General features: G+C 49.1%; 2 protein-coding genes across 2 annotated transcripts in view; one reads left to right on the top strand and one right to left on the bottom strand.

Moving 5' to 3' along the window:
* DPP7 (dipeptidyl peptidase 7) overlaps positions 1 to 21,406 on the bottom strand; it is a 35,546-nt gene extending 14,140 nt beyond the window's left edge. The window contains exons 1-8 of the mRNA XM_081179785.1: positions 21,252 to 21,406; positions 19,691 to 19,804; positions 18,522 to 18,661; positions 18,248 to 18,411; positions 16,727 to 16,862; positions 16,482 to 16,563; positions 15,854 to 16,020; positions 14,573 to 14,633 (exon numbers count right to left, since the gene is read on the bottom strand). Of these exons, the coding sequence (XP_081035911.1) occupies positions 14,573 to 14,633; positions 15,854 to 16,020; positions 16,482 to 16,563; positions 16,727 to 16,862; positions 18,248 to 18,411; positions 18,522 to 18,661; positions 19,691 to 19,804; positions 21,252 to 21,318 (931 nt within the window). The 5' untranslated portion in view covers positions 21,319 to 21,406. The remainder of the gene's footprint in view (positions 1 to 14,572; positions 14,634 to 15,853; positions 16,021 to 16,481; positions 16,564 to 16,726; positions 16,863 to 18,247; positions 18,412 to 18,521; positions 18,662 to 19,690; positions 19,805 to 21,251) is intronic.
* Positions 1,996 to 14,566, top strand: LOC308579016 (kelch-like protein 9). The gene is made up of 4 exons (XM_081179754.1): positions 1,996 to 3,651; positions 9,326 to 9,578; positions 11,625 to 11,785; positions 13,641 to 14,566. The coding sequence occupies exons 1-4, from the start codon at positions 2,596 to 2,598 to the stop codon at positions 14,076 to 14,078; spliced, it is 1,908 nt and encodes a 635-aa protein (XP_081035880.1). The 5' UTR covers positions 1,996 to 2,595; the 3' UTR covers positions 14,079 to 14,566.
* Positions 21,407 to 22,168: the final 762 nt, after the last annotated feature.

The following is a 22,168-nucleotide window of genomic DNA, read 5'->3' as shown; positions in this document are numbered from 1 at the left end:
TCAGCTTCACTGGATTCCCATGAGGTCTTGTGCTGACGGGGGCGGGGGAGGGACTTTTCTGTCCCCTCTGTCCATGTCATGCATGATTTTATAAACATAATAATAATAATAATAATAATAATAATAATAATAATAATAATAATAATAAATTTTATTTATATCCCGCCCTCCCCAGCCAAAGCCGGGCTCAGGGCGGCTAACAACAATAAAATAATCAAACAGTAAAATAGTCACACAATCTAAAAATATTTCATTATAAAAATTAATTAAATCAAATTGATGGCAACCAATTAAGCAAAATTCTGTGCAGGTTGCCAGAGGAGGGAGTCAGGCTGCGCCCTGACCAAAGGCCTGGCGGAACAACTCTGTCTTGCAGGCCCTGTGGAAAGATGTCAGGTCCCGCAGGGCCCTAGTCTCTTGTGACAGAGCATTCCACCAGATTGGAGCCGCAGCCAAGAAGGCCCTGGCTCTAGTTGAGGCCAGCCTAACCTCTCTGAGGCCTGGGACCTTGAGGATGTTATTATTTGCAGATCGTAGGTTCCTCTGTGGGGCATACCAGGAGAGGCGGTCCCGTAGGTATGAGGGTCCTAGGCCGTATAGGGCTTTAAAGGTTAAAACCAGCACCTTAAACCTGATCCTGTACTCCACCGGGAGCCAGTGCAGCTGGTACAGCACCGGATGGATATGATCTCGCAGCGAAGACCCCGTAAGGAGTCTTGCTGCGGCATTCTGCACCCCCTGGAGTTTCTGGGTCAGTCTCAAGGGCAGCCCCACGTAGAGCGAGTTACAATAATCCAGTCTGGAGGTGACCGTCGCATGGATCACAGTGGCTAGGTCAGGGCGAGAGAGATAAGGGGCCAACTGCTTAGCTTGGCGGAGATGAAAAAATGCCGCCTTTGTTATAGCTGTAATCTGCGCCTCCATAGAGAGGGAGGTATCGAAGATTACACCCAAACTCTTAACGGACGGTGCTGGCACTAATTGCACCCCCGCAAGAGATGGGAGTTGCCCCCTCGATCCCATATCATCCCGCCCCAACCAGAGGACCTCTGTCTTCGAAGGATTTAACTTCAACCGGCTCCCACGTAACCATCCAGCCACAGCTTCCAGACATCTGGTCAGTGTGTCTGGGGCCGAGTCAGGATGGCCATCCATCAACAGATAGAGTTGGGTGTCATCAGCATACTGATGGCAACCCAAAAACTTCTATTATGTCACCTCTTAGTTGCCTTTCCTCCAAACAAAATAGTCCCAAATGCTGCATCTTTTCTTTGTAGGGGAATCTCTCCACCCCCTTCATCTTAAAAACATCTTGAAAGCAATTCTAATATAGATACCATCTGGGAAAGATCTGAACTTGTGGGAAGACAGAAGTCTTTAGTTGGTGTCAAAAAAAAGAAGAATTCTATTGAATATTCTTTCCAGGGCAGGGGAGATTCCAAAAGGGTAGGTGCCGCAACCCAAGAGGATTGCACAGAAAGGACCTGTTAAATTAGGACCTGCAGAACACAGTATACAAGGGGTGAGACAATCCCTCAGGTGTTATGGTCCCAGTGCTTTGTTTCTGGGGGGGACGCAGGGGCACGCGTACCCCTAAACATTTTGTGAATCTCAATTTGGCATTATTGAGGGGCAGTATTTCAATATGGGATGCGGGTGGCGCTGTGGGTTAAACCACAGAACCTAGGACTTGCCGATCAGAAGGTTGGCGGTTTGAATCCCCGTGACGGGGTGAGCTCCCATTGTTCGGTCCCTGCTCCTGCCCACCTAGCAGTTCGAAAGCACGTCAAAGTGCAAGTAGATCAATAGGTACCGCTCCGGCGGGAAGGTAAACGGCATTTCCATGTGCTGCTCTGGTTCGCCAGAAGTGGCTTAGTCATACTGGCCACATGACCCAGAAGCTGTACGCCGGCTCCCTCAGCCAATAACGCGAGATGAGTGCCGCAACTCCAGAGTCGGCCACAACTGGACCTAACGGTCAGGGGTCCCTTTACCTTTTTATTTCAATATGAGTAGGAAAATGAGAGTACTCCTAAACATTTCTTTTAGAAAAAAACCCACTGCCTGGTCCCAAGCTACACATCAAAACCAGCACCTTGAACTTAGCCAGGTATTGTAACTGGTAGATGCTAGAGAAACAGCTGGAAGCAGAGCTTTCCTCTGCCTATGCTGCCACCTAGCAAACATTCACACGCAAGGCCAGTGGGTGCAGCAGCCTGATCCTAGGCAAGGACTCAAAAAAACCTGCAGGCAGGTCTGGACTTGCTTGCCTGGCCCGCTGCAAGCCACTTCAGGCATGACCAGGAAGCTGAGTAGATACTGCACCTTTGTGGACATGAATAGGCTCGTGGTTGGTGGGGGTAAGGAAATGGTGTTCTTGGAAATGACATGTCAGCTGACCTGCTCTCATAGTAGCCCAAACAAAAACTTCAGGCAGCCCCACTTCTAGAGTAAGCACCAGTTGGAGTTCTCTGTTCAAGAGGCATGCCTTTAGATTTTAAGGACAGCCTCTGAACTCTCTTTCCATTAGAGGGTGCCTGGGGAGATCTTCTAAGGCTACCGCCAGTGGATTACCAGACTGCAGCTTTGGAAGGGATGTATCTTGCCAGCCCAGTCAGGGCCAAGAGCCAGAGTCTTTGCTCAGACACCTACCTGTCCAAACTTCTAGAGGGCCTCAGGAATCTGCGCACGAAGAACATCTTGTGCGATGTCACACTGGAGGCAGAGGGAGTCTCTTTCTCTGCGCACAAAGTCATTCTGGCTGCAGCCAGCAACTACTGCAAGATGCATTTTTCCAGAGATGCTGCAAGTCACAACAGTCACATCAAGCTGCCGCGCGTCACCGCCCAGGGCCTGCAAAACATCCTGTCCTTTGTCTACTCCAACAAGCTGGAGCTGACACTCCAGAATGTTGAGGAGACCTTCCAGGCAGCAGAGATGCTGCTGGTGCGCGATGTGATGTGCTTGTGCTTCCGGTTTCTGGATGAGGGCTTGGATCAGAACACCTGCCTAGCAGTCCTCGAGATCGCAAAGAGGCTTGGCCCGAAAGAGTTGAGGCAGAAAGCTATGAGCTGCGTGAGTCGGCACTGCAGCAGCATTTTGGCAGATCCGGCGCAGCTGCAGGAGCTGGATGCAGCTACTCTGTGTGAGATCTTAGACACTGCAGACACCGAGGAATTCAGTGAGCTGGAACTGTTCCATGCAGCGGAATGCTGGCTGCGCCACAACAGCACACACCTGGAAGATGCAGCCGAGGTTTTGCAGCACATTCGGTTTCCCCTCATACCTCTCCACGACCTGCAGAAGTTCGTCCAGGACGTGCCCTTCATGAAGACAGAACCCACCTGCCGCCAGTACCTCCAGGAGGCCTTGGATTATAACTCCCGGCTGCATGCTCAGCCGACTCTGCAGAGCGAGCGAACCAAGGTCCGTGCCGGCGTTGACATGCTGGTTGTCCTTGGTGGCAGATCTGCGGACAACACCATCTGTGGCAGCATGTGGGCTGCTGATCGGAACTGCCTTTTGTGGAAAAAGATTGGGCAACTTCACAGGCCCCTGTACAACCACTGTGTTGCTGTGATCCAAGGCTTTGTCTTTGTGATGGGGGGCCAGGACAGGTTTGACCCTACAGGACAATGTCCTTCGAACCAGGTAAGCACAAAGCTTAAAACGAAGAGAAGCCTACAGCAGCTCATTCACACACAACTTAAGTCTAGAAAAGGACAAAGGTAGATAGCCCAAATACGTATCATTGTTCCCTATCTGTTCCTATTAGGGTCTCTGCTTCTAGGTCACTCATTGTGAAAGCTAGTTCCTCAGAAAGCCAACGCTAACCCTCTCATGATGCTTTTTCGTTTGTTTGTACAAATGCATTGGAATAGCCTTTGTTTCAGACACTGTCCCACCCCCCCCATTCTGTTCTCAGAGGTTGTTTTTTTTTAAAGACAAACTTAATCTGTGTTTCTGCATCTCCACCTAATCCTTGCTTCCTTTATATGTGCGTGTGTGCACAGTTTGCTCTAAACCTTGCACAATCATTGGTGGCAGCACAGCTCCAGAGATACCAGGGGAGATACCCTCCAAACCCACATCCCAGCAAAGTTATGAGTGCCCATAGGTGGTGTTGTTGTTTAGTCGTGTCCCGACTCTTCGTGACCCCATGGACCAGAGCACGCCAGGCATTCCTGTCTTCCACTGCCTCCCGCAGTTTGGTCAAACTCATGCTGGTAGCTTCGAGAACACTGTCCCACCATCTCGTCCTCTGTCATCCCCTTCTCCTTGCGCCCTCCATCTTTCCCAACATCAAGGTCTTTTCCAGGGAGGTGGCCAAAGTCTTGGAGCCTCAGCTTCAGGATCCGTCCTTCCAGTGAGCACTCAGGGCTGATTTCCTTCAGAATGGAAAGCTTTGATCTTCTTGCAGTCCATGGGACTCTCAAGAGTCTCCTCCAGCACCAGAATTCAAAAGCATCAATTCAAAAACGTGATCCACCTGGATCAGGAACTGGCAAGCCACTCCAGTATCCCTGCCAAGAAAACTCCATGGACAAAGGCAACAGGCCCATAGGTGTATGTGCAAGCAAAAGGCACCCCAGTCCCCAAAGAATGAGCCCTTTAATCCTCAGAGGAGGAAGCACCGAAGACAGCAGTCTTAGTACATAAAGGGACAAAGAGTGACTGCTGCAAAAATCAGGCTGCAATAAAGGGGTACAGGTGGGAATCACAACAAGCACGATCATCTGAGTGAGTGGAAAGCTTACCCAGTTGGGCACTTAACGAGTCTCATCTCTGACATGGTAGTTCCATACTCTGGTAGCTTCCAGGCTGGATTACCACAATGTGCTCTACATGGGGCTACCCTTGAAGACGACTTGGAAACTTCAGTTGGCCCAAATGCAGATTACTGGTTGGGGTTCAATTTATAATTTATATAATTCCCATTTAAAACAATTGCATTCATTTTCCTGGTTCAATTTAGGGTGCTCATGCTAGCTTTTAAAGCCTTAAACAACTTGGGATGCAAATATGTGAAAGACCGCCTCCTTCCCTATAGACCCTCTTGGGTGCAGGGAAGGCCCTCAGAATAATTGCTCCACTATCAGAAATGTGGGTGGTGCTGGCGTCCTGGGAGGTAGGCCTAAACACCTTCATTATGCAGCTTTCATGGTACTGAAGACACACCGCTCTACCCTGGCCGTTGACACCTGAGATAAATATTTTTAGGACCCACTCTAGTTGTGATTGTAATTTGCTTTAAACTGTTTCTAACATTGTAAAGCGGACACTCGGGTTGCGAACATGATCCGTGCGGGAGGCACGTTCACAACCCGCAGCGGTCGCGATTCAGCCCTTCTGCGCATGCGCAAAGTGCGATTTTTAGTGCTTCTGCGCATGCGCAAGCGCTGAACCCCGGAATTAACCCGTTCCGGTACTTCCGGGTTCGGTGTGGTGCATAACCTGAAATTGCGCAACCTGAAGCGTCTGTAACCTGAGGTATGACTCTATCTTACATTACTGTTACCCTTCCTGGGACCTTCTGGGTGGGTAACAGTAATAGAATTCTTAGTTCTGGGCTTTCTGAAGCAACAGCATTGAGTCTGCAATGTGGACCTTCCCAGAGACAACTAGGCAGTTTCCAAGTGCCAGGCCACTTAGCAATGCAGTGGACGCTCGGGTTGTGAACGTGATCCGTGCGGGATGCACGTTCACAACCCACAGTGTTTGCAACCGGCAGTTGGGTTGCGATTCGGCGCTTCTGCACATGCATGACCGCCGAAACCCAAAAGTAACCCGTTCCGGTACTTCTGGGTCTTGGTGCTCCATAACCCGAAAAAACCCAACCTCAAGCGTCTGTAACCCAAGGTATGACTGTACCTCTTTCTCCCAATTAAGTGAACAAACTGCATGGATTTCACAAGCTCTGCCCATGTTGATAGGTCCACACTCTTGGTTCTTTATAACCTCAGTCCTCCTTTGATCTATCTGGGAGACCTCTCTTGTGTGGGTGTGTATTCCTTGTCTACCTACTATCAAGGGGAGACTTACAACAAAATGCTGTAGTTACCCCAGTTACCCAGTGGGAGTGTTCCTGCTCAGGACTTTGGTTAACTTGCAGCCTTTGAAGCACTGTTTGGGGCTTGTAAAAGGCCACACATTCTTCTGGAATGAGAGTAAACACCTCTAGCTGAGTCACATCGTTTTGGTTACACTTGCAAACGCTCAAACATTTCCCCTTTCAACTGATGGAACTCCAGCCTGATAACATTTAAGAGTTGCTGCCCCCCCCCAAGGTCCTATGCAAGAATGATGCCCCAAAGACTTGGTGCTAGTAACTTTTTTGTATTTCCCCCCCAACCCCAGAATGCAAAAGGGAGAAGGAAAGACTTGATGCTACTGATTTTTTATTTTATTTTTGCATCTCCTCCCCACCCCCCAAACCTGGAATGCAGGAGGGGAAAGGCTGAAAGAATAAGTTTGGGCTGGTGGATGAAGCAAGCGCAAATATTTCAGATGGGCATAGTATAAATTGGTGTGACATCTGAGGGGCAAGATGGGTTCTGCAGCCCACAACAAAGCCATCCTATGTGGAATGCCACATTACTACGGCAGTCACAGGACCCGGCAGGGATATAAAAGATCTGGGGCCCAGAGGCACAATTTTGCAGAGTTTACATGTGCTAATACAGTCATGCAGTCAGTTGGGAAACAGGTGGCGCTGTGAGTTAAACCACAGAGCCTCAGACTTGCCGATTAGAAGGTCAGCGGTTCGAATCCCCGTGACGGGGTGAGTTCCCGTTGCTCGGTCCCTGTTCCTGCCAACCTAACAGTTTGAAAGCACGTCAAAGTGGAAGTAGATAAATAGGTACCACTCTGGTGGGAAGATAAATGGCATTTCCGTGCGCTGCTCTGGTTCACCAGAAGCGGCTTAGTCATGCTGGCCACATGACCCTGAAGCTGTCTACGAACAAACGCTGGCTCCCTCGGCCTATAGAGCGAGATGAGCGCTGCAACCCTAGAGTCGGCCACGACTGGACCTAATGGTCAGGGGTACCTTTACCTTTAATACAGTCATATCTCGGGTTAATGACGCTTCGGGTTAAATGTTTTCAGGTTGCGTCCCACGGCGACCCGGAGGTACCGGAAAGGGTTACTTCCGGGTTTTGCCGCTCGTGCATGTGCAGACGCTCAAAATGACGTCACGCGCATGTGCAGAAGTGGCGAATCACAACCCACACAAACGCGGGTTGCGTTCTGCTCAGGTTGCGAACGGGGCTCGCGAACGGATCCCGTTCGCAACCAGAGGTACCACTGTAATTTATATGTACAGATGCAGATTTAGAATTTAAACATCACAGAAGGCATGTTGGCTAATTTCCCAAACTGCCACATAAAAGTCCTTCAACTGATTTGCCCCCCACTCCACCCCAGATCATCTCAGATCAGTTCCTCTACATTTGCAGCCAAACCATTTCCCAACGATCCCGTTCCCTTTCACCTGCCCCCATTCTGTTGTCCTCCACATCGCTTCTACATAATGAGGACATCTTAATCTGGGGAGCTATTTAGTCTCCTACCTAGTAACTCAGGTCACACTCCAGTTCCCTGTCATCCATCACACACCCCAGAAACACTAGGGGCACTTTGGAAAGGGCTTGGGGCAAGGAAGGCATGCTCCATGGACTCAAATCTGCCAAGGAGTGTGGTGGAGTCTCCTTCTTTGGAGGTCTTTAAGCAGAGGCTTGACAACCATATGTCAGGAGTGCTCTGATGGTGTTTCCTGCTTGGCAGGGGGTTGGACTCGATGGCCCTTGTGGTCTCTTCCAACTCTAGGATTCTATGATTCTATGAAATCTGTGCCCCACAGAATCCTTGTCAAGCTGCTGAAGGATTCCACAGCCAAGTTGCTCGCAGGGGCAAAACTGTTTGAGAATATTACACCCGACTGCACTGGCTGCCAATCCGTTTCAGGACCAACCTGGTTTTGTCCTATAAAGCCTTTAATGGCCAAGGACCACAATACCTGAAGGACCACCATGTGAACTGACCCAGACCCTGAGATCATCCTCTGAGGCCCTTCTTTGTGTGACCCCTCCCCAAGAGGTCCAGAGGGTGGCAACATGAGAACAGGGCCTTCTCTGCAGTGGCTCCCCATTTGTGTAACGCTCTCCTCAGGGAGGTTCGGCTGGTGCCTTCATTATACACCTTTAGGTGCCAAGTGAAAACGTTCCTCTATAAGGCTTTTAATTATATGCGGCCTTTGAGAAGTGGATGGGTTGTGGTTTTTTTGTATTTCTTTACCCCGCTTCATTTAAATGTATCTACATGGGGGTTTTGTGTGTGTTTACGTGGCTGTAAGTCGCTTTGGGTTGCCCTGGGCAAGATAAAGCAATTTATGAATTTAGTAAATCATCAGGATCATCCTCATTCACAAGCTTGGAATAAGATCAGCTCAGCATTAACCCTAGCAATACAAACCTGCCAAGCAGCAGAGATGAAAGTGAGCAGGGCTTTTAAGACAGAGTTGTTCCACCTGGCCTTTGGATTGGGATCAATTTGATTCCCTCCCCCTCTTCCTTTTTTCCTTTCTCCTGTGTTGCAACTCCTATTTGGGGACTTTCCTGGCTTTTTTTCTGGCCTATGTAGGACCAGTCTGGATAGTTAGCCTTGGTGAAGACTTGACGTTTTTATCCCCAAAAAAGTTTTTGATTGAGTTCCACTGAAATGAGGCTGCATTTTAATGTTGTATTTTAATTTTGTTTTTTAAGCTGTATTCTCATCAACTTTTTATATTTGGTGTTAGCCACCCTGAGCCCGGTCTTGGCTGGGGAGGGCGGGGTATATAAAAAATATTTTATTATTATTATTCTCGCTGAAGGGGTCTCCTTGCCTGCTTCTGACTTGGCTACTAGCTGCTGAAGGATAGCCCTTAAACACCTCTCCCCCCCCCCCAGACTGCCGAATGATCCCCAGCCTGCCAGCTGGAGAACAAGTCCAGCATGGCCCTGTAATCCCTTTCCCAGGGGCGTACGAAGTGGGGGGCGGAGGGGGCAGGCCTACCCAGGTACCAGTGGGGGGGGGGTTTGACAAGATGGCCCCTGCCTTCCCCCAGCTGTAGAGTGGCAGAGGGTGCACACAGTCCATAAGGGTGCTGCTTCGCTGCCTCTTGCACAGTGACCGTATGGGCTGCCGCACATGCACACTCCATATGGGATGCCACACATGCGCACTCCGTACGAGCTGACGCACATGTGCACTCCATACGGGCTGCCCCGCCCCGGGTGCCAGAGGGGGTTCCTCTGCCATTGCCCTTTTGTCCTTCTGGCTCCAGGTGTTCAGGTTTGACCCACGACACGGCAGCTGGCTCCAAGCGGCGAGCATGCTGGGACGGCGGACTCGCTTCCACGCAGGGGTGCTGAACGACTGCCTCGTGGCTGTGGGCGGGGGAGCCCTGCTGGGGACGCTCACCGACACGGCAGAGGAGTACCAGCCAGCTGAGAACAAGTGGCAGCTCATCACGCCCTTCCCAATGCCTGTGGCAGACCACGCGGGAGCCACCCACAAGGGGATCCTCTACGTCTCAGGTGAGAGACCACTGGTGGCTTGACCATCAGAAGTCTTGGCTCAGGGTGGAGGGAGGGGGTGGGAGGCTGGATGTTGGCCATTCTAGAATGCAGACCACTATCAAGCATAGCTGTCAATGTTTCCCTTTTTTTAAGGGAAATTCCCTTATTCCGAATAGGATTCCTCACAAGAAAAGGGGATAGTTGACAGCTATGCTATCAAGGGTTGCTGATTTTAAGGGGGCATACAGATAAAGCATAAAAGGATGGTTCCTGGTGATGTGGCAGTGATCTATGCTCCTGTAAAATCCAGCTTAGACTACTGTAATATGCTCTACTAGGGGCTGCCCCTGAAGAGGATCTGGAACCCACCATTAGCTCAGAATGCAGCTGCTGGGGTTGCAAATTAGCTTCATGTATTCATCCTTTGCACTTCTAAGTTTTCCCTTTATCAAATGGACCCAGGGCAGGGTGCAAAAGTATCTCACTTGAAGTATAAGGTAAAGGTAAAGGGACCCCTGACCATTAGGTCCAGTCGTGACAGACTCTGGGGTTGCGGCGCTCATCTCGCTTTATTGGCCAAGGGAGCCGGCGTACAGCTTCCGGGTCACGTGGCCAGCATGACTAAGCCGCTTCTGGTGAACCAGAGCAGTGCACAGAAACACTGTTTACCTTCCCGCTGGAGCAGTACCTATTTATCTACCTGCACTTTGACATGCTTTCGAACTGCTAGGTTGGCAGGAGCAGGGACCGAACAATGGGAGCTCACCCCATTGCGGGGATTTGAACCGCCAACCTTCTGATCAGCAAGTCCTGGGCTCTGTGGTTTAACCCACAGTGCCACCCGCATCCCACCACTTGAAGTATACTGTACATTAATTAAGAGCATAAAATAAAGACCTCAAGAACAATGGCAGATGGATGCACTGGCTTAATTAAAAGTGCTGGCTCTGACCTTTAAAGCCCTTTCCATCATTAGACTGACATACTTGAAGTATGTTAAGCTCTTTTGTATGCAGGTTCCCCCACTCCTCAGGTGAGGTTGAGTTGTGCGGCCAGCTGGAAGAGAGAGAGGTCCTTTTCAGTGGTGGTGCCCCAATGATGGAATGCCCACCCCAGAGAAGGCCAGCAGGCACATACTTTGTTCGCCTTTCAGTGCCAGTCAAAAGCCATAATGTTTTCCCAGGCTTTTTAGACTTAAAAGCAATCTAGCTTTAAAAATCTTGTTCCCTCTTTACTCTTCACGTCCCTTATTTTGTTTGGATATGTATTATTTGCGTTTTAATTATTTTTGTATCTTCTGCTTCTTATGGAAACTGCCCTAGGGATTTATTAAAATTGAAGGGCGGTATTAAAAAAAAAATCTGTACAGTGGTACCTCTGGATGCGAACGGGATCCGTTCTGGAGCCCCATTTGCATCTTGAAGCGAACGCAACCCTCGTCTGCGGCAATTCGCCGCTTCCGCGCATGACACCATTTTGAGCGTCTGCACATGCATGAGCGGTGAAACCCGGAAGTAACACGCTCCATTACTTCCGGGTCGCCGTGGGACGCAACCTGAAAACGCTCAACCTGAAGCACATTTAACCCGAGGTATGACTGTACTGAATTTGCAGCATGAACAAGAAAAAAAGAGGCAGGAGTAGGTATATGAGCAAGGGAAAGGAAGGGCCCCACAATGGAGTGCTTGAGAAGAGGGTTGAATAGACTCCCTTCCTATCATGCTCAACCGACTGCCGGGGGCACGAGGGGAGGGCCAAGAGTAGAGAAGAGGGGACAGCCATGATGGGGCAGCCAACCACTGGAGAACAGCGTTCAATATAGTGAGATGCTACAGACACAGAAGGGAGGCTCTCAGCGCTGTGAACACACTTTGCACCCCCTTTTACGACCCAGTCTCTTAAGACTTGGGAGAGGCCTTGGCTAAGTGGTAGGCAACACGCTCCACAGGGACACTTCGACTCCGGAAGGACCTTGAGAGGATCAGGACAGGAAAAGGCTACTGTGCAACCCAAAGGGAAAACCGCAGCCACCCAACCCAATCTTCTATCGCCCGTTTCCACCAGGGGGATTCGCCGCTGGCAAACCTTTACGCGACACATACAGCTATCTCTCCCGCCTGCGCCGCTGGGTCAGGAACCAGCCAATGACTTTTGCCCGGTGTGACCACGGAATGGCAATTGCCGGAGACAGAATCTTCTGCGTAGGAGGAAGGGCCCTGGCAAACGTATGTTGAGCTTCATTTATTTAATGAGTTGTGGTGGTGCCCAACGCCAGCCCCAGGTGTCTGGTGTTGCCCTGAGCTACACAATGTTCTCTCGTTTCTCACTTCCTGGTTCCTTGTGGCCAGGCTCCCTTCCCAGAAGGAGGAGCATCCCCTTCTGTACAGTCTGACAATGGGAGCAGCCTTTCTCAACCTGTGGTTCCCCAGATGTTGTTGAACTACAGCTCCCATCAGCCATAGCTAGCAAGGCCAGAGCTCAGGGATGATGGGAGTTGTAGTCCAACAACATCTGGGGACCCACAGGTTGAGAAAGGCTGCTCTAGAGAGAAAGCAGAGTGTCCCTCCTAAGACAGCATCTGGCAGGTGCTGACCTGTCGATATTCACACGTGGGGAAGAGTTGCTGTTGCACTCAGGTCCTGCTAGTGGGTTCCCTACAGGAATCTGGGTGTCCACTTTGAGAGCAGGATGCTGGACCAGAAGGAACCCTCTTTGGCCTGACTCAGCCGCAGGGCTCTTCTTGTGATCCATGGCAGCCTTCCTCAACCTGGTGACCTCCAGATGTTTCAGTCTCCCACCTCCCATCACCAATGACCACCAGTTATTTTGGCTGAGACTGATGGGAGACATGGTCCAATATATGTGGGGGGAGGGTACCTGGTTGGAAGAGAATGCTTTCTACACCACAATATTCTAGGTTTCCTGACAGGGCATTGAAGCATTTCTTACTTTACCACACACACACACACACACACACACACACACACACCCCAGGCACATGGAACTAGCAAGCCCTTTACAAAATAGAAACTCTTCATGCCCCTTCCAAATTTTCATTTCTATGTAGCTGGATCATGTGGCAAGCCTAATATATTTTACTACCTGGGGCTGAAAGGCCAGGTGGCTCCCCCTTATTTGCTAATTAACAAGGCTGCCAAGTTTAATCAAACAGATTAATATATTTTTTAAAGGTGCTGCCAACTAACTGGCCAGCAGGTTTTTTAAAAGAGAGGAATATCTGGGGGGGGGGGGGGAGAGAAATGGCCTGTCCATTATGTGACTGATTCCCTATTTGACCCATACTCTTAATGTTTGTTTAACCAAGTAGCATTCCTGAGTTAGACAGATTGGGTTCCATGACTGAGAAACAGATCCCTGTCAGTTTTAGATGTTTTATTTGCCCAAAGGGTTGGCCTTTTTGAAAATAATAAACCTAACACGTGGACTGAATATACAATCATTTGGGGAAAATGCTGGATCCCTGAAACACACCTACATGGTCTGTCTCCTGATGAAGTCAGAAAAGTCTTCATTACAATCTTGGTCTTTAAAATTTGTTGGAAGCCACCCAGAGTGACTGGGGCAACCCAGCCAGATGGGGGGGCATATAAATCATCATCATCATCATCATTCCTCTGCATATGCTCAGGTGTTCCCTTGAACTAAAACCAGAGCAGATTGGTAGCATTCCTACTAACTGATTAACACAGGGGGAGGGGGTGGGGGTGGCAGCTGAACAATGCATTGCGAAGGTCTCCTGTGCAATTAGTGGGAACTGCACACCAGCACAGCTTCTACACAAACTGACAAGAGCTGCTCTCTGACCTCTTTAAAGCCGGGGTGGCTCACATGCAACCTTCCCAATGTTTCCGGAATACTGGCTAGGCGGGTCTGGCGGGAGTTGCATTCTGAAATATCTATGGGGCACCAGGAAGGGAAAGGCTGCCTTAAAACAGCTTCTGTGCCAGGTCTGTCTGAGCAACCGGCAGGCCATGCTGTCTCCTGGAGCTACAGCATACCTCCCTCACCCTCCACTGAACAGGGACTGGATCCACCCCTCTGATATTTGGTTCTTTACAGGCTCAGGAATGGGTTCCTGTGAACGAGACAGAATACTACTGCCCGGTTAGTGATCAGTGGACCCTGCTCAGTCTCTCGCCCTTCGAACTTTGTCAGTTTGGTCTCGCTGTGCACGGGCAGCAATTGTACATCACGGGCGGTGGATCAGTGAGACAGAAGAGGAAAGAGGACGGCGTCTACATCTGCAACCCTGGTGGGAAAGTGTGGGAAAAGGCGGGCTCCTTGCCCAAGCCTTTGGTGGATCATGCCTCTTTCTTTGTTCAGCTGCCGCGTCACCTGGTCACAGGTGAGCAGCAGCAGAATGGAGAGGGGCCTTCAGCTGCTGGCAGGAAGAAATCCACCCTCAACCTGTTCATCACGAGCAAGACTTCATCCCAGCCTGCTCTTCAGGCAGAGAAAGAGGCTTTGGGCAAAATCCAGGAGGAAGATCTCTGGTAGAAGCCCCACTGAAATGAATGGAAGTGGCACATGATTTTTTTCCAAGCCTGTGGCCACATTCAGATGGCCTCCCAGTCCACAGCCTGGACGATTGGGAATGAGCCTCAGGTTCGTGTACTCTATCCTCCACATATGAGGGATTAGAATCTCTCAGTAGCTTATCAGTCTGTCTAAATGATAGCTTGAGCAAACCATAGTTTGCCTGTAAGACAGAATCCAGAGACATGCTTTTATCCTGCTTTATGTGCAAACCAGAAGCAGAAATGTTCTAAGCTTCCTTTGTGCATTGAAGAAAGGCTGGAGGGAGATGAGAGGAGAGAGAAGGGAGCATGCAAGCTCAAGGCTTGCCCCCGCTCCCCTCAAAAGTGTGGCTTAGGGGATTGTCCGAATGCAGCCTAGATAACTTGCACATTTTCAGGCCCGACACAACCTGAGAGAAAGCACAGTGCGCATGTACACTTTGGAAGGAAGTCAGATGTCTTACAGTCACTCACCACTAAGAGCTGCCAAGCCCCTGATCCGGTCCTTGTTCTCCAGCATCAGCTCACAGCCAATCTGAGTTAAACACACAAACACACACAGCAAATTAGGTTTTCCGAGAGCCAAAGAGAAATTGGAAGAAAGTTACAGGATCTTAGCTGGAACTAAAAAATACATTGGTCACTGCAAAAAAATGAAATAAAACAATGATGGAAAAAAGCTGCTTACAAAGGTTAGATATGGCTAAGGTGAAAGTTCAAAAGACGGACAGAATAACTTCTGGGTTTCCAGTTCATTTTCAGCCTACCAGACCTAGAGTCAAAGGGGAGTTCCAGCATTAACATCCTGCAATTCCACCCTAGCAGATAGTCATAAAATGATCCCATTGCTATATAAACAGTATACTTCTTATATTATGTACCTATACAGTGGTACCTCTGGTTGCGAACGGGATCCGTTCCGGAGGCCCGTTTGCAACGTGAAAAGCCCACAACCTGAAGCGCCATATCTGCACAGGTGCGCGGCACAATTTGGCACTACTGCACATGCGTGAAGGGTGACTTAGCGCTACTGTGCATGCACAGGTAGCAAAACCCGGAAGTAACCCTTTCCGGTACTTCCAGGTCACTGTGGGATGCAACCTGAAAGAACGTAACATGAAGCAAACATAACATGAGGTATAACTGTATTATATTAGGACTCTCCTTCCTTGGAGGTTTTTAAGAAAGGTTGGATGGCTATCCGTCATGGGTGTTTTAGTTGAGATTCCTGCTTAGCAGGGGGTTGGACTAGATGACCCTTGGGGTCCCTTCCAACTCTACATTTCTATTATTCTATGTTTATCATCTGTAACATGGCAACAAACACCCTCCTCTTCTGTAATGCCCGCTCAGTTTCCTCCCTGTTGAGCAGAGGAGTGTGGACAGACCAGACCAGAAATACTTTTGTGCAGCCTTTGTTTGAGGGGGCACCTGCAAACACTTGCAACATTAACCAGGCTCTCTTTGCAAGAAAAAATGAGGAACCCAAGTTTATAACTACGTTAACCTGTGTCAGGTATAAATCAGCACCAGGCAGGCAAGCTCCACAAAAGGCGGCTGGCGGTAGTGTGGTTTGAGATTTTAAAAAATAAGCAAACATTCAAATGGCTACTATAGGTAGGTGTGCGTTAATTTTGTATACCTGGCCTATAGACATGCTGCGAGAGCTTTAGCCCAGCCCAGTGGAAACCGGTGGAGGTGGAGGAGTCGAGTGTTCTCTGGTTCATGAAGTTGCCTGATCTGTGCAGGCCTCACCTTGACAGGATTTGCTGGAAAGTGGCCCATAAAGTCTGTCTTGTAAGGGTAGTCCATCATGGCTATCATGGTGAAGGCATTCCGGGCAAATCCGAAGAGCTGGTAGATATCATCCTTAGACGAAAGCTTTTGGCATGTAGACATCCCACGGCTGATCCTCTCGTAAGCTGAATGTGGAGAAGAGAGGTGTGTAGTGTGTTGCACGATTAAGTGCATCTCACCAATTTCATTGAGGCTAGTATGCTTTAGGACAGCAGCCTAAAAGTATAGTGTTTGGGCTACGCAGTGCTTGGATGAGTGAGGTTTTCTGCTTTCATTCAAAAGAAAAATCAAGTGCCTAGACCTCATGGTTTTAAACTGCAGTGCTTAGTCAACTGACTGCTTACACTGGGGGGTGGGGTGGACGGACCATTTGTATTAGCTATAGAAGTGCTGCCCAATTAAAGTGGGCACATTTCCTTCAAAAATTGTTTATTTTCTTATGCACACACAAGACGGGAGCGGTACTGCTTTCCTAAAACCATTTTAAAGCAATTTGTTTATTCTATAGCTGCTCCAGAGGTCTCGTAGCTTAAAAGTCCTCTCTCCCAAGGGGCTGTTCCTTGTCTGACAGGTGAGCTCACTTTACCTCCAGCCAGGTACAGGTCTTTGATTTCCCTAAATGCTTCTCGTACAGCCGTGGCACAGTCCGGATTGTAGTTCTGAAAGTCCTGGAAAAAAGAGGGTTCTGATTTAAGTGAATTGCATCTTTGAGGGAGCCTGAGACTTTCATACGGCTTCACAGGTTCAGGCACACAATTTTACGTTGAAGTTTGGGAGGTTTGCCTAGTAAGAGGAAATGAGCCCACTCAAAAGTTTCCATCTAAAACTTACCGCTGTGACATCCTTGAAGAACTGATTGGAGTCTCCAATCCCAGCTACAGACAACACAGGCGCACTGGCAGCGAGTGCGCCAGACACTATGTTGGGATACTTCATTCTCATGTAGGCACTCAGCATCCCTCCATAACTGGAAGAAAAGAGAGAGAAAAAGAAGCAAGTTATATTCTTTGACACTATGAGACATTCAGGTGGACTGCTCGCTCACTGGAAAGGGACAGTCGTCTCTTCAAATTGTTTGCCTGAATTAGTCGGCACAGATTTGCCATTATCAAAGAGTCAGAACACAAGAGCCACAGGTATGAGGCAAGAGGAAGTGGACAAAATGGCTGAACTTTGGCTTCTTCCCTTCCCTAGTAGCTCGCGCCAAACTCAGATCCAATTGCTCAGAAGGAAAGGGTATTATTGGCCCCAGGTAAGAGGGGAAGAGGGACGCGGGTTGCGCTGTGAGTTAAACCACAGAGCCTAGGACTTGCCGATCAGAAGGTCAGCGGTTCGAATCCCCATGACGGGGTGAGCACCCATTGCTCGGTCCCTGCTCCTGCCAACCTAGCAGTTCAAAAGCACAAAGTGCAAGTAGGTAAATAGGTACCGCTCCGGCGGGAAGGTAAACAGTGTTTCCGTGCGCTGCTCTGGTTCGCCAGAAGTGGCTTTGTCATGCTGGCCACATGACCCGAAAGCTGTACGCCGGCTCCCTCAGCCAATAAAGCAAGATGAGCACCGCAACCCCAGAGTCGGTCACAACTGGACCTAATGGTCAGGGGTCCCTTTACCTTTAAGAGGGGAAGAAAAGTGTGCCCCCTGCTCAGTGTGGTTCTTGAGGCAAAGGATCTTTTTACTTCAGAGAAGGGACAGCTATTATCCTAGGGGAGGGGCTATAATTTCCCTGCAGACTTTGGGGTGTTTCCCGTTGGAGTGTTGTAGAGAACAAGCACATGACAAGATCCGCCAAGGCATGGCCTGTGTCCAGGGTGGCCCACTAAGCATGCCATGAAGCATACCCCAGAGAGAATACAATTCAGGGCACTGAAATTCCAACCTAAACAGTCCCAAAGTAAATGAAATACTTTATTGTCACTTGTACAACTTGTATACAGGGAGATTACAAAATTGGGAGCTCAGAGCCGCAGCGTATGAACGTGGCCCCATCTTGGAACAAGACAGTAAATACTGATTCAAGTGACCCACAGTTATGGGGGAAAGCTAGCATTGCCCTCACCAAACATACTGGGGTACAACCTTTTCATACTTCAACTTCTCTTGGCCCGTGAGCTCTCCTCACCTTCCTTGGCCATAGTTAAATCAACCCTTTGGAGAAATCCTGGTTACTATCAAGTTTAGGTGGTGGTGCCTAAACATTTGAAATATCTGCCTCATTCCCTGCTCAGAACAGACCCCCTCCCAAAGGCAGCTGGCGCACAGCAACTTGGAAATATTTTGCCAGACCTGCACGAAAAACATTGCACACATCAGATGCAGGTAACTGCTAGGAGGAACAAGCGAGCGAGCCCTCACCTGCCTCCAAATGCAATGACAGGTGAGTCCTGTGCTGCGTACTGCTTCTTTAGTGCCATGATGAGAACTGCATAGTCAGCGAGGGCTTGCTCCACACTCAGCAGGCCAGCGTTTTCCCTCTGCAGCGACGCTGCCCCAAATGGAAGCGACTTCCCATAGTATCTCTGAAAAGCCAGCAGAGGAGCACAAGAGACATCTCAGACAGCAAGGTCACCGTAATCCCCATCAAGCACGCTGCCTCAGGCAATAGGGACATCTTTGCAAAAACACTCACATGCTCCGCAAAGACCACCAGGGCGTTCTGCTGCTCAGCTAGCTCCAGGATGAAGCCGCTGTTCTGAGCAAAGGCCCAGACATCTCCTTCATTCCCGGTGTAGAAGAAGATGGGTCCAGCTCCCCTCTTCCAGTATTTATCTGTGGGGCAGCAGAAGTACATTTAGGCAACCAAGAAGAATCCAGTTTAAGAACAGAGAGACCTCTAAGAAACTTGCAAGAAGGACGGTGCCTGTATTAGAATTGCAATCTTCTTTTCCCCTCTACGATAGCACAACCCTCAACTTTCTGACTGGTCTTCAGCAATGGAACTGGCACTACTTGCACCTTTGGGTGCTGCCAGAGCAAAAATGGAGAGGCTGGGGCCCAGCCGCTGGGCCCTTCATATATTGTTAGGACTACCATAATCCCTGTCATCCGCTGTGCTGGCTGAGGCAGAGAGCAGGAGCCCCACAAGATCTGGGGGGCCACGCATTCCCTCATCTGTGTGCCACAGCAATCAGCCCTGAGGGAAGGCAGGCTCTTTGAAGCACTGCTTTTTTCCACAGATTGTTAATCACTCCAGATAAATGAACACCTGTTCAAATTAACTAAGGAATGGAGGCAACATGGGACGAGACGGGTCAGAGGCCTAACTTGGTATGAGACAGAATGGGTCATTAACACACAATTAATTTATGGAATGTGCTGGTGACGCTAGCTCTTGGATTCCCATAGAATTTATTTATTTCGTACACATATAATAGGAAAGTAAGGCTGTCGTCATGGTGCAATTTGCTTGGCCATCACAAGAGCTGCTTTGCCATCACAGCAGTGTTGGACTCTAAGTAGAAAGGAAGCAGAGGAGGCAGGAACAGGCTGAGGCAGGTGGCCCAGGCAAGCCACTGAGGAACTGTCAGCACAGGACACAGGAGAGGGGAGATCTAATAATACCTCTGAGCCATGGTTACAATATGGAACCTCCATGTTCAGATGCAGTATACCTGTCCTTCTCTGTTGCTGCCGAGCAACAGTGGGAGAAGACTATTGGTCTCATGTCCCGCTTGTGGGCCTCCCAGAGGATCTGGCTGGTCATTGTGGTGAGACAGGATACTGAACTAGATAAATGCTTGCTCCAATCTAGAAGTGACCTTTTCATGTTTATATATATTTTCATCACCAAATGCATACCTGTGATGAGGTATCTCTGCGCAAAAGTTTTGTTGCTGTAGGTTTCGAAGTTGAAGTGATCTATCCACTGCTCAAAATATTTCTCTTTGAAGTCAAGCTGGGGGTTTCTGTAACCTTAAAAGAAACAAACCGCGTCACTTTCAGATAGAAGGGGGTTAAAAATGGCATTGTCAGTCTACTGACCATGGGAAAGAAGAGGTCAACTACTCCAGTATCTGCTCCGTGAAATCTGCTCTGCTGTGGATTCTATTGTACAAGAACAGCTAGGCTTTACAGTCATACCTCGGGTTACAGACACTTCAGGTTCCGTTTTTTCGGGTTATGGACCGTCGAAACCCAGAAGTACTGGAACGGGTTACTTCCGGGTTTTGGTGGGCGCGCATGCGCAGAAACACTAAATCACACTTTGCGTATGCGCAGAAGCGCCGAATTGCAACCTGATGTGTGCAGATGCGCTGCTGTGGGTTGCGAACATGCATCCCGCATGGATCACGTTCGCAACCCGAGTGTCCACTGCACGTACTTTCCTCTGCCACTCCAAAATGCTGGCTGTATTTCTCTGATACTGTCAAACAATTATTCAAGGCTGCAAATTTGGTGAAGAATGTGCTGCAGAAATTAAATCATTTTTAAAGTAAAAAACATGGCATTTCTGGTCAGGTCTGGACATTAAGAAATGTAAACATAAGGTGAGGAGGACAGAAGTAGGGCTGGAACTGTTTTTTTGTTGGTGGGGCTAAAACCTGCAACATGCAAAGTAACTAAGTGAGCCTCACTAATATAACGAGATGAATTGGGGTGGGGAGACAGAGGAAATACTTACAAAGCACAGAAAGTTACATTTCCACCCCACAACCTCCATTAAGTAACCACACACTGCTAGAAAGGGACTGATAGCTTTGTAACGAATCTGATAACTGAAACAAGGAAAAGGTGGCGAGTAATTTCTAAAACATGAAGTTGTGGAGCTCAAATCTTCCCAGGAAGCATGTCCACTAGCCCTTTGACACACAATATTGCTCAAAACTGTGGAAGTGGCATGATGCTCCAAGTGATATATTGCTTTATTTCCAATATTTCTATTGCAAAACAGAATTACAAACTGCAACCAGCTGATTTGAAGTTACTGAATGAGAGGGGTGGTGCTCTCTGCAAATGCTCAGAAGCACTCTTACTCAAAACAGCCCCAGAAAACACTAGCAAAGCAGCTTTATATGTTCTCCAAGTGGACCGGGATGGGGGGGGGGGTTCTGAGTTGTGGGGATTAGATTAATTATAAAGAAATTGCTCCTGAGCCTGTGAAGACTGTACTTCTCCATCACATGCTTTCTGCCTCACAAACCAACTCCAGCCGGGAAGACCCTGAAATAAGGATTTAACGAAGAACGAATAAATGCATTCACAAAGGAGAGTGCCTCTATTCCTGTGCAGTCTTGCATCCCTTCCCTCTGATTGCATCTGAGCATGTGCAGAGTTGCATCCCTTCCCTGCGATCACCACCACCGATTTCCGCTGACCCTCTCTCTGGGAGCAGCGGACCCGAGGCCCGCCGCCGCCTTACCTGCAAGGACCCCCGGCAGCAACGCCAGAGAGACGAGGCGCAGGTAGAGCGCGGGTCGCGTAGCCATGACCACAGGCGCGGCGGTCCCTTCTTCTGCAGCGTGGGCACGGGTGGCGGTGGTGTCACGTGAGAGGAGCCCAGCGCGTCACGTGAAAGACCTGCCGGCAGAGGGGCGGGGCGAAGGGAGGGCCATGTGGTTTGCCCCGAAGGGGCGGGGAAGGAGAAAGGGGCGCGGCTCGCCTCTCGGCGCCCTGCCGCCATCTTGGACATCAAAGGGCACTGGCCCCGCCCCACTCCCTCTCCACTGCACTCTGCACATGCTCAAGGGCACGCCTTTCTTATAAAAAAAGGGGCAGCCTGAAGGCCGGACGCGTATTTAAATTGCTTTCCTGGACCCTGTAATAAATTGTTTGCTTATGTAAATATAATTTACTAGTTTATTTATATTACATTTATTTTCTTGGTTTTTTTTCTTGATCTTTATTCTTATTTTCATGTTTTGTAAAATTTTTGTGCCACTTGATTGTAACACACACAAACACTTCAGACACTTCAAAAGCAGCTTGCAAAGAGAATAACATTAACAAACTTCAAAGAACAGTAATAGACTGAAAACACAGCAGCATTCTGAATTTATATCCCACCTGCATTCCCAGGAGCTCATGGTGGCCTGTGTGGTTCTTCCTTTACCCATATTATTCTCATAACAAGCTTCACTAACTATGAATCCTGAAATTTGGGTTCCCCTCCAGTGCCAAAGTTTTGTGGTGGTTTTTCAGCACACACTCAAACTGAATAACTGATACTCAAACTGGAGGTGATGGGTGTCACCCCCAAACCCAGCCTTGTTTGATGGCTATGACCCCTGATTTAAGTATCAGTTGTTCAGGTTGGAGGCCACTGCAGAGCATGGGGTT

This window comes from Podarcis bocagei (genome assembly GCF_964188305.1).
Source record: "Podarcis bocagei genome assembly, chromosome: Z".
Classification (NCBI taxonomy): domain Eukaryota; kingdom Metazoa; phylum Chordata; class Lepidosauria; order Squamata; family Lacertidae; genus Podarcis; species Podarcis bocagei.
The sequence above is the reverse complement of the archived record's forward strand: the minus strand, read 5'-3'. Positions and strand labels throughout refer to the sequence as shown.

Bases quoted from the DNA above. Each gene is read 5' to 3' on its own strand.
- LOC308579016 (XM_081179754.1), top strand. From the start codon at position 2,596: ATGTATCTTGCCAGCCCAGTCAGGGCCAAGAGCCAGAGTCTTTGCTCA. The intron at 3,652-9,325 runs GTAAGCACAAAG...TTCTGGCTCCAG, and splicing joins GACAATGTCCTTCGAACCAG to GTGTTCAGGTTTGACCCACG. The intron at 9,579-11,624 runs GTGAGAGACCAC...CGTTTCCACCAG, and splicing joins GGGGATCCTCTACGTCTCAG to GGGGATTCGCCGCTGGCAAA.